Source organism: Dermochelys coriacea, chromosome 1 (genome assembly GCF_009764565.3).
Source record: "Dermochelys coriacea isolate rDerCor1 chromosome 1, rDerCor1.pri.v4, whole genome shotgun sequence".
In the NCBI taxonomy this organism is placed as follows: domain Eukaryota; kingdom Metazoa; phylum Chordata; order Testudines; family Dermochelyidae; genus Dermochelys; species Dermochelys coriacea.
The window spans coordinates 48436948-48452500 of NC_050068.2; the positions used below are offsets into that span (position 1 = coordinate 48436948).

At 41.3% G+C, this 15553-nt stretch overlaps 1 protein-coding gene across 2 annotated transcripts in view; it reads left to right on the top strand.

Annotated features, from left to right (window-relative positions):
* Window positions 1-15553, top strand: part of PDS5B (PDS5 cohesin associated factor B) — a 260336-nt gene that overhangs the window by 212906 nt on the left and 31877 nt on the right. For both annotated transcript variants that reach the window (XM_038410765.2, XM_038410755.2), the window contains exons 25-27: window positions 5283-5487; window positions 12720-12834; window positions 13530-13662. In XM_038410765.2, coding sequence (XP_038266693.1) covers window positions 5283-5487; window positions 12720-12834; window positions 13530-13662 — 453 coding nt within the window. The remainder of the gene's footprint in view (window positions 1-5282; window positions 5488-12719; window positions 12835-13529; window positions 13663-15553) is intronic.

Below are 15553 nucleotides of genomic sequence, written 5' to 3' on the forward strand. Positions count from 1 at the left end.
ATAAAGGAGCATGGTCTAATAAGAGCAGTGGAACGAGCATTACAAAATTGATATTCATTGCAACTAAAAGATTTTCTAGTATCTATTAACTACTTCAGCATTAAAATAAATTTATCTAGCTGAAGTATGGCAATGTAAGAGAGATACTCTGGGGTATGGTGATTTTTAGAGAGATCTTTGGTTCTTATGAGCCATTGCAAAGTTCACTTTGTGATATTGACCTTTTCTGTGGTCTGCAGAAAAAAGCTCTCATCCTGCAGACCTTAAGGGTATGTCTACATTGCAATTAAACAACGGCTGCTGGCCTGTGTCAGCTGATTCGGGCTACGGGGCTCTTTAATTGCAGTGTAGACGTTCAGTCTCGGGCTAGAGTGTATGATTTCTCAACTCTACCTCCCCTGCTTTTAGTTTTCTAGTATTTATTCAGTGCTGTATATGTTCATGGCTCTTCACAGTTAAAGTGTACAGCTCTCTGCCTCCAAGAGTTTAAAGTCTGAATTGGACATAATATGGCATTCCAGGAGCTGCATGAGCAGCACCCAACCCTGCTCTCTGGCTGGAGCTCTGAAGCAGGGCAAGCCCCAGGCCCCGCTCCACAGCGGGAGCTCGATGGCTGGATTAAAATGGCTGGTGGGCCGGATCCGGCCCGAGGGGCCATAGTTTTCCCACCCCGACCTATTGGGAGGTAGGTGGTGAATGATGTAGGATATTAAAAGCAAGGAAAAGGAGGTGATACACAATGAAATGAGGATCAAACCAACAACCAGGGTTTTTGATAGATTGGGAACGATGAGTATCTAGAATACTGGAGGAACTTTAGTCAAGGAGGAAGATGATTAAGGCATGGACAAATAAATTTTGGCTACTGGCACTGGAAGGAAGGGGGAAACATGAGAAAAGCCATCCTGGTGCATCAAGTCCAGTGTCCTGTTTTCAACACTGTCTTGAGGACTTTAAAATGTGTAGAGGACAAAGTGACAGGCTTTGGTTACATACCAAACCACAGGAAAAGGAGAGAAGAGAGTCAAAAACAACCCCCTATCACTTGGTTTTGGCTATACTGAGCCTGAGAGAGTGGCATGCCATTCAAGATAATATATATGAGAGAGATATGACAGACTGAACAGCAGATGGGCCTGCAGTTGAGATATGTTTGAGTCCTTAGCACAGAGTTGATATTTAAAATCTACTAAGGCACTAAAAGGAAAGTAGCAATGGCACTAATTGGAATGAGAACAAACAGAAAAAAAACACAACTAAGGACCTAACAAAAGTTTAATATATTTTTAAAAAATAGAACAAAAAACCAAGTTGTGTATAAAACAAGAATACATGATCTTCATTGCTATAAACCTTGTTCAGGAAAAGGATTTGGGCAGACCTTTTTGGTTAGATATGCTGCGGCATGGCCCCAGTCCAGTGCTCCAGCCGGGGAGCAGGGTTGGGGTCGCTCCACATGGCTCCCAGAAGCAGCGGCATGGCCCCGCTCCTATGTGTAGGGGCAGATGGGGCTCCGTGCTGCATGCTGCCCCTGCTCAAAGCACCGCCCCCGCAGCTCCCATTGGCCAGGAACTGCGGCCAATGGGAGCTGCAGGGGCAGCGCCTGTGGATGGGGCAGAGTGCAGAGCCGCCTGGCCTTGGCTCCACGTAGGAGCTGGAAGCGGGTCATGGTTGCTGTTTCTGGGAGCCACTTGAGGTAAGTGCTGCCCGGAGCCTGCACCCTTGAGCATCCCCACCCTTTTCCACAGCCCTGATACCCCTCCAAACCCCTTGGTCCCAGACTGCAGCACCTTCCTACACCCCAAACTACCCAGCCCCACCCCAGAGCCTGCACTCCGCCCCAGCCTGGAGCTCCCCCTTCCCCCCCCGCATCCTGAACTCCTCATTTCTGGCCTTACCCCAGAGCCCACACCCCCAAAAGAGCCCTCACTCTCTTCTTACCCCAGAGCCCTCAACCTCAATTTTGTGAGCATTCATGGCACGCCATACAATTTCTATTCCCAGATGTGGCCCTCAGGCCAAAAAGTTTGCTCACTCCTGCGATAGGCTTTCTGCATTCTTTCCTCATCACTTCCACTCTCTCACTGGTTCCAGCCTTCATGTCACCTTTATTTTTCTCACATTCCCACCTCTGTGCCTGCTGTGCATCATCCCCTTTGCATTGAATCATTCTGCAAACTTGTTAACCAAGTCACATTCCTTGCTGCTTTCGGATTTGTCCTAAAAACTCAATTCTCCTTTTCCTACAAGATGTGAGTTTAAAAAAGGGGGTGGGATTTAAAAGTTAATGGAACCATCAAAATTCATAAATGCCTTACTCAGTAACCACAATCTTACTTTTGTGACTCTTGTCCCTTCTATCACTTTGCCTCCCCCGCCTTTTTGTCTGTTCACAATCTTCTTGCATAGTGTCCTATAGAGTGTAAGCTCTTTCGAGGCAGGACTGTGGCTTTCATTTTTCTCCCTTAGGCTTCTAATGTACTTCTGAGGTTTGAAAATAATAAATAAACCCCACACTTTACCTTGCCATTTTCCTCCACCCTCTTTGGCACTTCCTGCTTTCCTTCCCTTCCCAGTGCATCTAACAACAATTCTTTTTTTGATTGATGGTCCCCATGTGAATTCCACTGTGGGTGCACATGCGCTCCACATGCCAGAAACTGGAAGATTCTTGTTGGTAGTTTGTTGATCCATGCATGTACCTCTCATGCTCCAAACTGAAAGTAGAAGGGGTGGCCTACACTGACTGCTTCTTCAGTTCCTTTCTACAGAATCATAGAATATCATGGTTGGAAGGGACCTCAGGAGGTCATCTAGTCCAACCCCCTGCTCAAAGCAGGGCCAATCCCCAACAGTCCATGGTCTGAGGTAGAACCTCTTCAGTATCTGCAGTGTTTGCTAGCTTCTTCGATGTTGAACTGTCAATATTTCTAAATAGATTTTAGATAGTTTTTTATAGTTAAATAAGCATAGTTTTTAGTAAATAGGGTCTTGGGATTCTCTCCTGATGTACCCCTGGACAGCCTCTTTATGGGGTGACTAGTATGCCCAAGATCCCAGTGTTTAAGAACTGCATTTCCTGCCTTCTGGCCTTCCCAGTGAGCAACGACCACATCTGGTGCCTCAGAGAAGCTCACATCCCCTTGAAGTGCACTATTAGTCAACCCTTCCCAAGCTGAGCCTGTCAAGCCCAAGAGTATAGGCTTTGGAAATTCTTGATGAATTGTGCTATACTATTCCAACTCTGGCTTGGCATATCTTCCTGTACATTGGGCAGAAGCACCAAGAAGCACCCTTTCAAGTATGGTGATCTCCAACTCTGAGGCCAGTGGGAGCAGAGGTAAGGACTTCTCCAAACAGAGGCATGAGAGAGAGGAAACACTTTCACAAGAAATGAGAGCAGTCCCCATCCAGGTCCTCATTCAAGAAGAGGACCTCTTCTCTGCCATCTTCCGTGTTGGATGAGACTCCTCACCCTGGTGCAGACAACATGATCGTTATGCACTCCTGATGTATCAGTCTCCCAGTTCTGAAGAGCAAGAGCGCCTGAAACTTCACTAACTGAAGGAGCAGGACCATCCTTGGTACCGGCAAGAGAGAAACAGAAGTGGATGCCTACACCAATGGTACCATCACACTATGGTAAGACGGGCACAAGGCCTACTCTGCCAGTCCTGTGGAAAGAAAGGAGTAAATTCCACCCCCTTCCATCTGGGGATAGTTACACCATCCCTAAGGGCATTGCTATCCTTTTGGATCCGGAATCCCAGTCCTCTCAGAACTGATCATGTCAAGGGAAGTCCCCATGCTATTTATCTAATGCATACAACAAGGGATAGTTGCTCACTGATAACCTCTATTAGCTGGGGCATAACAATGCCCCTGGTATTGACAGCATTTCCCTTGGAGTCAGAAGCAACCTTTTTCTCTGGCAAGTTGGGTGTTAGTGGGAGAGCATGTCCACTCCCACTGGGTTATGGGATCAGTCCAGACAGAGGATCTAGAGACTCTTGGACACCATCCCCGTTGCATAGGAGAGATCATGCACCTCAGTACCAATGGTACACTAGTCCCTGGGGACCACCTCAGTTTCCTTTTGACCACTTGCACTGACCTTATTGAGGCTTGTGGGACCCATACAAATTATATCCAAGTCTTTATGATCCTATCATGAATCCAGACAACCCTTCACTCCCAGAGAGGAGCCTGAACCTCCTCAGGAACTAATGGAGGAAGAGGAAGAACTGGATCCAAGCGAACCACCAGCTCTGTTGGTGTTATGTCATCATTCCCAGACTAAGTGGTTGCACCAGTCTCATCTTCGCCAGCTATGACTAAAGACAATTTCAAGACCTGCTAAGGAGGATCACAGGCACATTCCAGATCCCTGTGGAGAAAATGTTGGACACTTCTCTTAAACTTCTGGATGTTCCCCAAAGTGTTGGCCCCAGCAAGGTGACATTTCCCATTAAGGAAGCAGTCTTAGAAGTGACCAAGATGTCTGCAACACCCTGGCCATGTGTACCTGTACTCCTGGGGGAAAAAAAAATGGAGAGGTACTTCGTGCCAGCTAGAGGAGCAGAATTTTATTTGAATGTTCATGTTACAGTTCTAGTGATTGAAACTAGGTTATTGTATAGTTACTTTTCAGGAACCAAGACTAAATGGGAGGTTCTTTTGCCATTGTAAAAATATTTGTGAACTTTTGTTGGACGTCTCTTGACTAAGCAGGAGAGGTAGAAAGCTGAAGTTAGGCACGGAGATAGTTTGTCAGGTCCTTTTCAGTGGCCTGAAAATCTACTTTGATTTTGCCACTTTACATTTCCACATGGTTTTTTTTGGTTTGTTTTAACTATCAATAAAGGTTTTATTACTTCAGAGGAACTCCTTCTTTTAGGCCCTGATTCAGCAAGGTACTTAAAAGTGCTTAAATTTAAATTTGTGAGCAGTCCCTTTGCAGTCAATGGGAGGGAATGTTCATGTGCTTAAAGTTAGTCACATGCTTCTCTGGTGGGCCTTAAAAAGGCTTCAAGGTTGGACCTAAACCTACACTTTAACCTTCTTCTTGTTCTATAGGGGATTTTCTGTCCTTCAGTTAAATCCAAGTGAGTTCCTAGTTGGGGGAGGATGAAGAGATCTTCCTTTTCTATAGAATAGGAAAAATTTTATGGCTGCCAGGGGACAGATTGATTTTTTTCATACATACCATTCATTTTTGTGTGTAACTTCTAAAAGTCTTTATTATATGTAAAAATGCTCAGTTTTTTGTATATTTTTTACAGGATGAGTGTTACCAAGTTAGACAAATATTTGCTCAGAAACTCCACAAAGGCCTTTCCAGACTACGGCTCCCGCTGGAATATATGGCCATTTGTGCACTGTGTGCAAAAGACCCAGTGAAGGAAAGAAGAGCACATGCTAGGCAGTGCCTTGTGAAAAACATAAATGTGAGAAGAGAGTATCTGAAGCAGCATGCAGCAGTGAGTGGTAAGAAAAAAAAAACATAATTCTCAGCAAATACAAGTATGCTAGCTTGTATGCAGATCCTGACTAAACTGTAAAAATATTGATTTATTTTTGCATAGTATTTCAGTAAATAAAAAGTAATAAATTTAATTTAAGAAATACTTCAGCTAATGAAAGGTTATACACATCTTACAACTAATTTTACATAACAGAAGTTGTTAAAATAGAGTATACTGTTACAAAATGAAGTATTACAACCTTTTTATTGAGAGTTGTATAGGTGTTTGGCTCAAAGTTAGACTGTAAATTAAAATTCATGGGATAATGCAAAGATATTGTTACATACAACAGCATTATGAACAAAGTGTTCATTTTAGTTCAGTTTAGTTTAGATTTTAGTTCATTAGTTAATAGGAAACAAGATTAACGGTTTAAACGCATATGGTGTCACATTTTGTCTGGCCCTTGTGCTGGAGTGTTCCAGAGCCTCCCCTCTAATCCTATGTATGTCCTACAATTGTAGTCTCCAGCACAAAGGGAATTACAGGCACTGGTCCTTCTCCCATACACCATGGCAGTTTAGTCCTTGATATGTTTTATGAATCATTATGGAGAGACACTAAGGCTGTAGCTAATTTTCCATTATAATTTCAGTTTTGGCCCATATGCCTAATTTCACCAGAATTAAATAAATGCACATGAAAATGGCCCTAATACCTTTTTTCAAAATTTTAAGGCAACTTGGATTATTTTGTTTAAAATAAATAAAACTTTTTTTAAAAAAAGAAGTTTCCCTTTGATTCCTCGCTTGTCCTGTGACAAGCCAAATGTTTTTGGCATGGCCTAGGATTGGCTAAATCTATTTCATTCTGTGTGTTTCAATGACGACTGGTATATTTGACTAATTTAGGAAAATGGGGTGGATTAATAATTTATTATATACAGTGGTCATGAAAAATGTGAGCCTGCTGTGATTCTATGTAGGTATTGTAATCTCTACATTGGGCAAAGGGTTGCAGATTGTTCTTTGAGTTCTGAAGACTTCAGGGTGGGGATTAGTAATAAATGGATTCCTGCACCACAGTAATTCTTGGCATGTTTTAAAATCATAACTTATGAAATCTAAATTCTAGGACCAGTATATTTAAGGCCATGAAAAATGTATCTGTAATGTCAGAGGAAAATGTTAAAATAAGTGTGTGGTTAATGAAAGCTAATCCATTAAGAAATGAGAAAATGCAAAGGCAAGATTATAATTTTTTAAAATGTACAAGTATGTAAATCAATATCAAGGTTAACCAAACAGCCTTTATTGGGCCCATATCTCCACTACACACCACTCAAAGTCAATATGCACCCTGTACCACCTCATGCTTCTGTACAAGAACATAAAAGGCAGAACAGCCACCACCATCCCTCAGTTCCTCTTCCCTCCCAGTGCAGTGCGATGAAACGTAGTGAATGTCCAATCTGCTGGTTCTGAAATCAAGCTAAACTTCTTTGAAATCTTCTTCAAATCCTGAGAATCATTTTTGAGATCCTGTTTTGTCTGCCATGAACTGATAACTACTGTTTGGATGAAAATTTGTTTGATCTGGCCCTCCTATAGCAGGGCTTTTTAAATGGTGGATTTGAAACTCGTGGGTTTGAAACACTGTCCATCCTACGATGGACTAATCCCTCTGCAAGAGACTCTGATGCTTACAAATTCACTGCCTGATACATGAGCTTGGCAAGGGCACTACTTTAATATGTGTCCTGACTTTGGTTCACAGCCTCGAGTTCAGGCCTCAGGTCTTGCACCAGGCCCAATGCTCCAGTGCTCTCTTCTACAATAGTTATTTCATCTAGATCACATTTCCCTATTTTCTTTATTTTATTTATAAGAATGTCATGTGGGACTGTGTCAAAAACCTTACCAAATCAAAATAAGAACATAAGATACAGCACGTCTACTGCTTTCCGCCATTCACTGGGCCAGTAACCATGTGAAAGAAGAAAATAAGGTTGAATTGGCATGATTTGTTCTAGTCAAATCCATGTTGACTATAACTTATTACCCTATGAGCTTCTAGGCACTTAAGACTACTATGAAGAAGAGGCACCAAGGAAAGACCCAGCACCATTATCAAAACTGATCTCAGCTTTTGACACTGAACCTGGTAGTAACATCTCAAGTTAAAGTCAAGGGCTGAAATTGGACAGTCTGAGCACAAAGGCAGAAGCTCAAGAAGGAACTCAATGAGCTCCTGTGTGGGAATAGACATAGCAAAATCTTCAGAGTAAAATCATCCAAGCCCCACACAGCATCGAGGGATGGCGTAAAGGAGCAGACTGCAGTGCAACAGACTTTACCGCAGTGACCTTCGCATTAATGCCAGCCTGGAGGCATCAAACTCATGCAAACCCAGGTCCATTGTTGGCACCAAGATGACAGTCAGCACTAGTACAGAGTTAGTGCGTTGTACGTTGATACCATCCCTAGAGGAATTCTTCTACTCCAAGCCTTCACCAGGGCAGACATTATTCTCCATATCATCAACCAGAGACCATTCCCCTCTCAGGTGTTCAGTCAGTGTCCTTGAGAGACCTGCAGTCCTCAGCCACCGCTGGTCCACCAATCCTGCAGTTGGTCCAGACAACAGCCTGGGGTCATCAGTACTCATACAGCGTGTCATGGCCTTGCTGGGAGTAATGGGCTTGCCTGCACAGGCATCAAGGAACTAATCTCCACCACTAAGAATTCAACAAACATGTGGACAAAGGTGATCTGGTGGATATAGATTTTCAGAAAGTCTTTAACAAGGTCCCTCACCAAAGACTCTTGAGCAAAGTAAGTTGTCATGGGATAAGAGAGAAGGTCCTCTCATGAACCAGTAACTGGTTAAAAGATAGGAAACAAAGGATAGGAATAAATGGTCAGTTTTCAGAATGGAGAGAGGTAAATAGTGGTGTTCCCCAGGGATCTCTACTGAGACCAATACTCTTCAACATATTCATAAATGATCTCAAAAAAGGGGTAAGAAGTGAGGTAGCAAAATTTACAGATAATAAAAAGCTATTCAAGATAGTTAAGTCCAAAGCAGACTGCAAAGTATTACAAAGGGATTTCACAAAACTGGGTGACTGGGCAACAAAATGGCAGATGAAATTCAATTTTGATAATGCAAAGTAATGCATATTGGAAAACATAATCCCAACTATACATATGAAATGATGGGGTCTAAATTAGCTGCTACCACTTACGAAAGAGATCTTGGAGTCATTATGGATAGTTTTCTGAAAATATCCACTCAATGTGCATTAGCAATCAAACAAGCTTACAATGTTGGGAATCATTAGGAAAATGATAGATAATAAGACAAAGTATGATATTGCCTCTATATAAATCAATGTACATCCACATCTTGAATACTGCATGCAGGTATGGTCACCCTATCTCAAAAAAGATATATTAAAATTGGAAAAGATATGTAAAAATCTAAGAGAAATGATTAGGGGTATGGAATAGGTTCCATATGAGGAGGGGTTAATAAGACTGAGACTTTTCAGCTTGGAAAAGACATGACTAAGGCGGGATATGGTAGAGGTCTATAAAATCATGACTGGTGTGGAGAAAGTAAATAAGAAAGTGTTGTTTACTCCTCATAACACAAGACCTAGGAATCACCACACAAAATTAATAGGCAGCAGGTTTAAAACAAACAAGAGGAAGTATTCCTTCACGCAGTGCACAGTCAATCTCTAGAACACTTTGGCAGAAGACATGAAGGCCAAGACTACAACAGGATTCAAAAAAGAACTAGCTAAATTCATAGAGAACTGATCCATCAATGGCTATTAGCCTCGGTGGGTAGGGATGATGTCCTTAGCCTCTTGTTGCCAGAAACTGGAAATGGACAACGGGGCATGGATCACTTGATGATTGCCTGTTCTGTTTATTCTCTCTGAAGCTCTGGCATTGACCACTGTTGAAAGACAGGATACTGGGCTAGATGGACCTTTAATCTGACCCAGTATAGTAGAACCTCAGAGTTATGAACACTTCTGGAATGGAGGTTGTTTGTAAGTCTGAACAAAACATGGTTCTTTCAAAAGTTTACAACTGAATATTAACTTTATACAGCATTGAAACTTTACTACGCAGAAGAAAAATGCTGCTTTCCCTTTTTTTATAGTTTACATTTAACACAGTACTGTAGTGTATTTGCTTCTTTTTTTTAAAAAAAAAATCTCTGCTGCTGCCTGATTGTGTATTTCCAGTTCCAAATAAGGTGTGTGGATGACTGGCCAGTTCATAACTCTGGTGTTCATAACTGAGGTTCTACTGAATGGCCATTCTTATATGTATGTTTACATAGGCTCCTCTCAGCTCACAGGAAGTATCTAAGATTCATGGTAGGGCCCAAACAATACAGTACAAGGTTCTGCCTTTCAGACTCTCCACTGCACTGAGAACTTTCACTGGTGGTTGTGGTAGCACATTTAAGAAAATGGAAGATCTATTTATGCCTGTATTCAGACAACTGACTGATCAGGGACAGGTCTGAGCTTAAGATTGTGTCCTATCACTTCTATCTCAACTGGGAATCCTTGTGAACTGTGAGAAATAATCTCTCACACCATCACTGATAAGATTTCATAGGAACTTTGATCAGCTCTAGATCTGAAAAAGCCTAACTGCCAGACGACAGGTTCCAATCTCTTCAGTCCACCAGTATATGACCTACAGGCAAGACTGACTGTGTGTGTCTGGGACTCGTAAAGCCCTAAATCAGCCTACAAGTACATGACGCCACTTGCCAGATTTTACCTTCAACACTTACAACTGTGGCTGAAGTCCACGTACTCCCCTTTCACACATCACATGAACAGGATGATCATAATTCTACCTCAAGTCCTGTGAGAGCTTGCTTTGAGGAAAGGGTGACACCTTCTGTCCCTCTCCCCAACAGTAACTCTTCTCATGGATGCTGCAGAGCCAACTGAGACGTTTACTTGAACCACCTTCAGATGCAAGGCACATAATCTCAAGATGATTTGAAACTACACATGGATGTCTTGGAGCTGAGGGTAATCAGATTATCTTATATAGCATATAGTGTCTTGCCCATTCTTTGCAACTCCATGGTTCAGATTTTGATGAACATCACATTGGTGAGGCACTACATAACTAACCAGGAGATGCTCAGTCATCTTCTTTTTGCGAGGAAGCTTTCAAGTTCTTGGACATAATCCCACTAAGTCTACACCTGTCAGGAGTCAACAGTAGATTTCTTGAATAGAAATGTGGCAACCAGCCATGAGTGGTCACTACGGAAATTCTATCTAGACCCCATATTCTGCAGGGGGAACCTCCCTCCACAAACTTGTTTGCCACAGTAGACAACATCAAGTGTCCAAATCTCTGCCCCAGAGAAGGTGAGAGCCCTGGCTTCCTGCTAGATGCCTTAATCTTTTTTTTTTTTTGGTGGTCTCAGGGCCTCCTGTATGCTTTACTGCCAGTTCCCCTGATTTCACCCCACTCCAGCCCATGAATAATATCTAAAAATTAAATGACAAGACCTTGATCATCATGATAGCCCCATACTGATATGATAGCGCAGGTGGTTTTGGTTGTTGGACCTGTTCTAGATGTCCAAGCAGCCTCCCATATGCCACTTGGCTTACCTAGACATAATATCCCAGAACTTCAGTCAGATGCTGCACCTGCAGTCATTGCATTTGATGGCTTGGATGTTGACTGACTGTCAGCACTATTGTAAAAGATTGTGCCCTACAAGTTCAGGATAGTCTTCTGTGAAGTAAGAGACCTTGCACCACAAAGACGTACTTGAATCTTGGATTATATACTACTGAAACAAACTGGGCTAGTATTTAAATCCCTTAAGGTTCACCTTGGCACTATATCAGCATGTCACACTCCAGTTCATATCCTCTGGTATCAAAATTCCTTAAGAGCCTTCTTCATATTTGTCCTCCAGTCAGAGACCCAATTCTCATGTGGGACCTTAGCATCATCCTTTTAAAACTTATAGAGCCTGCTTTTGAGCTGCTGTCGAAATTTTCAACATGCCCTCTTAACTATCAGGATGTCTTTTTCATGGCCATTACTAGTCATGGAGAGTCAGCGAACTCCAAGCCGTTGTAGCTGGCACCTTAAACAGCCTTCCACAGGAACAAAGTGATGATGAGACCACATCCCAAGTTCATCCTGGAAATGGTCTCAGAATTCTACCTGAACCAATCCATCACCTTGCCAGTCTCCTTCCCAATCCACACTCAACACCGAGAGAGAAGAAGCTGCATAGTTTGGATCTCTCCAGAGCCTTTCATTATTACTTTAACAGGACCAAGCCTTTCAGGTTTTCCCTCTGCCTCTTTGTAGCCATATCAGGCCAAGGTAACTCAGACTCTCAGTGGGTCATGTAGTATATTTCCACTTGCTATCAATTGGGCTGCCAAGCCTCTCCCACTGAACGTCAAAGCGCATTCCACCAGGGCACAGGTGGCATCATTCACTTACGTCAGAAACATGGCACTTTCTGATATCGGCAAGGTAGCAGTACGTGAAGCAACCTACTTACTTTTGTTCAACATTATTCCCTTGACATGGCAGCCAGGTTAGACACCTGTTCAGGAGAGCAGTATGCAATTACCATTTGACTGATACAGCTGAAACTCCTCATTCGCACCATCCAGGGAGGTTACTGCATGCCATTCACTTATGCTGGAATCCATACCAAGACATACTGAAAGAGGACAGGACAGTTAATTACCTTAAAAGAACTGGTTTCTCGAGATGTAGCTATTGTGGATACTACAATTTGCCCCTCTGTCCCTGCTTTTCAGAGGCCTCAGTAACATGGGGTTTGAAGTCTGAGAGAATTTAGGGAGGGTCATGGCTGTCCTGCCCTTTATGCCCTCATACAGGAGAACAAGGGATTCACAAGGCACATGTGAGGCCTTGATAGACACTGTTAGTCAAAAAATCAGTTCTTGTGAGCTTGAGGCGCAAGTGTACTTATGGTAGGATCCATATGGACGACAATATCTCAAAGAACCAGTTACTGTAGGGCAAATAACTGTTCTTTATGTCCACCAAACCAGCACTAGTCTATATATTAATGCTGATTGACTTTATATAGTGCTCTTTGATTTTTATGTGAAGGCAAAAAAAAAATCTTGAACTAATATACAGATTTCTAACTCAACTGTGTTCCCTTTTTTTAAATTCTGTTCTATACTTTCAGAAAAACTATTGTCACTTCTACCAGAATATGTTGTTCCATATACTATCCACCTTCTGGCACATGACCCAGATTATGTGAAAGTCCAGGATATTGAACAACTTAAGGACATTAAAGAGTAAGATACTTTCCTTTGATATTCTTTTTTCTGAGGATTGCTAAGGCCATTTCTATGCTAACACTTATGCCAGCAAATCTTTTGTTGCTTATGGATGTGGAAAAAACAACCCCCCTGAGTGACATGAATTTTGTAGCGTAAGCTTTTGGCTGCACGGTGCTATGCCGGTGGGAGATGCTCTCCTGCCAACATAGCTACCGTCTCCCATCAGCATAACACGGCTGCACAGCGATTTTACAGTGGCACAGCTGTATCAGTACAGCTATGCTGCTGTAAGCTTGTAAGTGTAGACGTGGCCTAAGATCTAACTTGTCATTTTCTGAGATAATTCCATAATAGTTTAAGTTACAGATACCATGATAAATTGTCCAGTACATAATTATGAAGAGTAATTATTTTCTTAAATTAGTATAAAAATACTAAATATTCCTAGCTCATATTGGCTGTTTAACTCAATGGTGTCAGGCATTTGGGGACCGTTCAATGTGAGTAATGCATTTTTCCTGCTCTTGCGTTTTGGTTATTCCTTCCCAGTATCTTTAGAAAACTTGAAGATGAATTCATTCCCAAAAGCCAAACTGATCAGTGGATGAATTCATTTTAAAGTAAACCGTATTCTTAAATCAGATCTTTTAAAGGTTTCTTTGACAGTTTTTCTTATTGTACTTAATAAGGAAAACCATTTTTCCCCTTAGGTGCCTGTGGTTCATATTGGAAATATTGATGGCTAAAAATGAAAATAATAGTCATGCGTTTATCAGAAAAATGGTGGAAAACATTAAGCAGACAAAAGATGCTCAAGGACCAGATGATCCAAAAATGAATGAAGTATGTTTTACCTTTAGTGCAAGTTGCTTATTTATTCCGATATCTTGAAACTGAGGCATTTTTATGCCTATTTTAAAATATGTATATTTCTGAATAAATTATATATAGAAGGCATTAGGTGTTCTGTACACTAGAATCAAAGCTATCAAAGCTAACTTACTTTAGGTTAGGTGTCCTGTTACATACTTGGCTTCAGTAGATGCCTATATTCTTCAGAAGCTAGTGAAAATTGTCAGGAACCTTTTATCTTTCTTTTAAAAATTAGTTTCAATAAACCATTTTCTTTAAATATGCGTTAAATCTTTACCGGTTTATAAATTTAAGTTCTGGCAAGTTAGGGTAGAGTTCTGTAATGTGAGGCTTTTCTACTTTGCAACAATATTCAAAAATTGCAGTGTAATACCAGTAAGCAGTTTCTTGAACATTTATTTTAAAAATATGCACAAACCAAATTTCTCTAACTTGCATTAATAACGCAATCGTGTCAGATATTTGGATCTCTTCATGTGTTTATGTAAATTATGTGATATATTCAGATTCTGAAGAATGCAAGCTTATTTTTTTCTCCCTAAATAAGTTTTTAGTCCTTACGGCTGCACGAAAACACTCCATACAACACCTCACCTTCCAAATGAACTGAGTATAAACAGATTGTTTCAGAGTAGCAGCCGTGTTAGTCTGTATTCGCAAAAAGAAAAGGAGTACTTGTGGCACCTTAGAGACTAACAAATTTATTAGAGCATAAGCTTTCGTGAGCTACAGCTCACTTCATCGGATGCATTTGGTGGAAAAACTCCCCTCTGTTTTTTCCACCAAATGCATACGATGAGGTGAGCTGTAGCTCACGAAAGCTTATGCTCTAATAAATTTGTTAGTCTCTAAGGTGCCACAAGTACTCCTTTCCTTTTTGTTAAACAGATAGCCTGAAACAGTGATTGAGAGTTGCAGACTCCAGTCACACACACAATCTCATTTGGGGTATTAACTCTCTTGCCTAATAATGACATTTTAAATTTTAGTATTAACTATACAATTCTAATAATTTTAATGGATGGATTGAGGAAGGATGTAGGAATGAACCCCATGTAGTCAGTGTGTGTCACTGAACAAATAATAAATGTGAAGTATAAACTTTAGGTACTACGTAAAGCCAACATCTACCCTTGTTCTTGTATACATTTCCCATTGACACAGTGGGAGATCTGCTGTGGTTTGAGGGGGGGTATACAGTCCTAAATGTGTCCCATGCACCCTATGGACCATAATTGAAAATGGAATCTAGTCCTCCCCATAGTATGAGTTTGACGCCCCTTCTACAATACAAAAACTTTAGTATTCCTGTTCATGTAGCGTAGACATGTACTAGTTAGGTGTGTGATGTGTTATGTACTTGGGAAAAGTGTGAAGTTGCTGTTTGTGTTAGAGTGAGAGGTGCAGGAATTTGGTATGTATTGTTTCTATCTGTTGGAATTTGAAGAGGTGGAGTCTATCACAGAGTAATTAATGTGATGTGTGGCTAGTAAGGTATGCTAAAGATAATTCACTTAACTGGACATTTCTTTACTTGTAAGTAATTTTGTTGGGGACGGAAGTTGTACCACACAACTGTTACAATGATAAGATGGTTTTTGTTTGTGGGAATATATGTATTATATACTACATGCATCTCCCAAATTATTGTGTTTATTATTAGCACCGAATATATTGTAGGCTGAGTTAGTAATGATTCTTACAGTTAAGGTTGCCTAACACTTCCAGCTAAAAACCCCCTGTTTTAGTTGCTTATAAATTTCCCATGCTTGATATGGGCTGCAGGCTGAAAGTTTTTTAAAGTTCCAGTGGAAATAGTTCAACCCTTTCTGTGAACAGGGTTAAGCATTTTTTCCCTCCG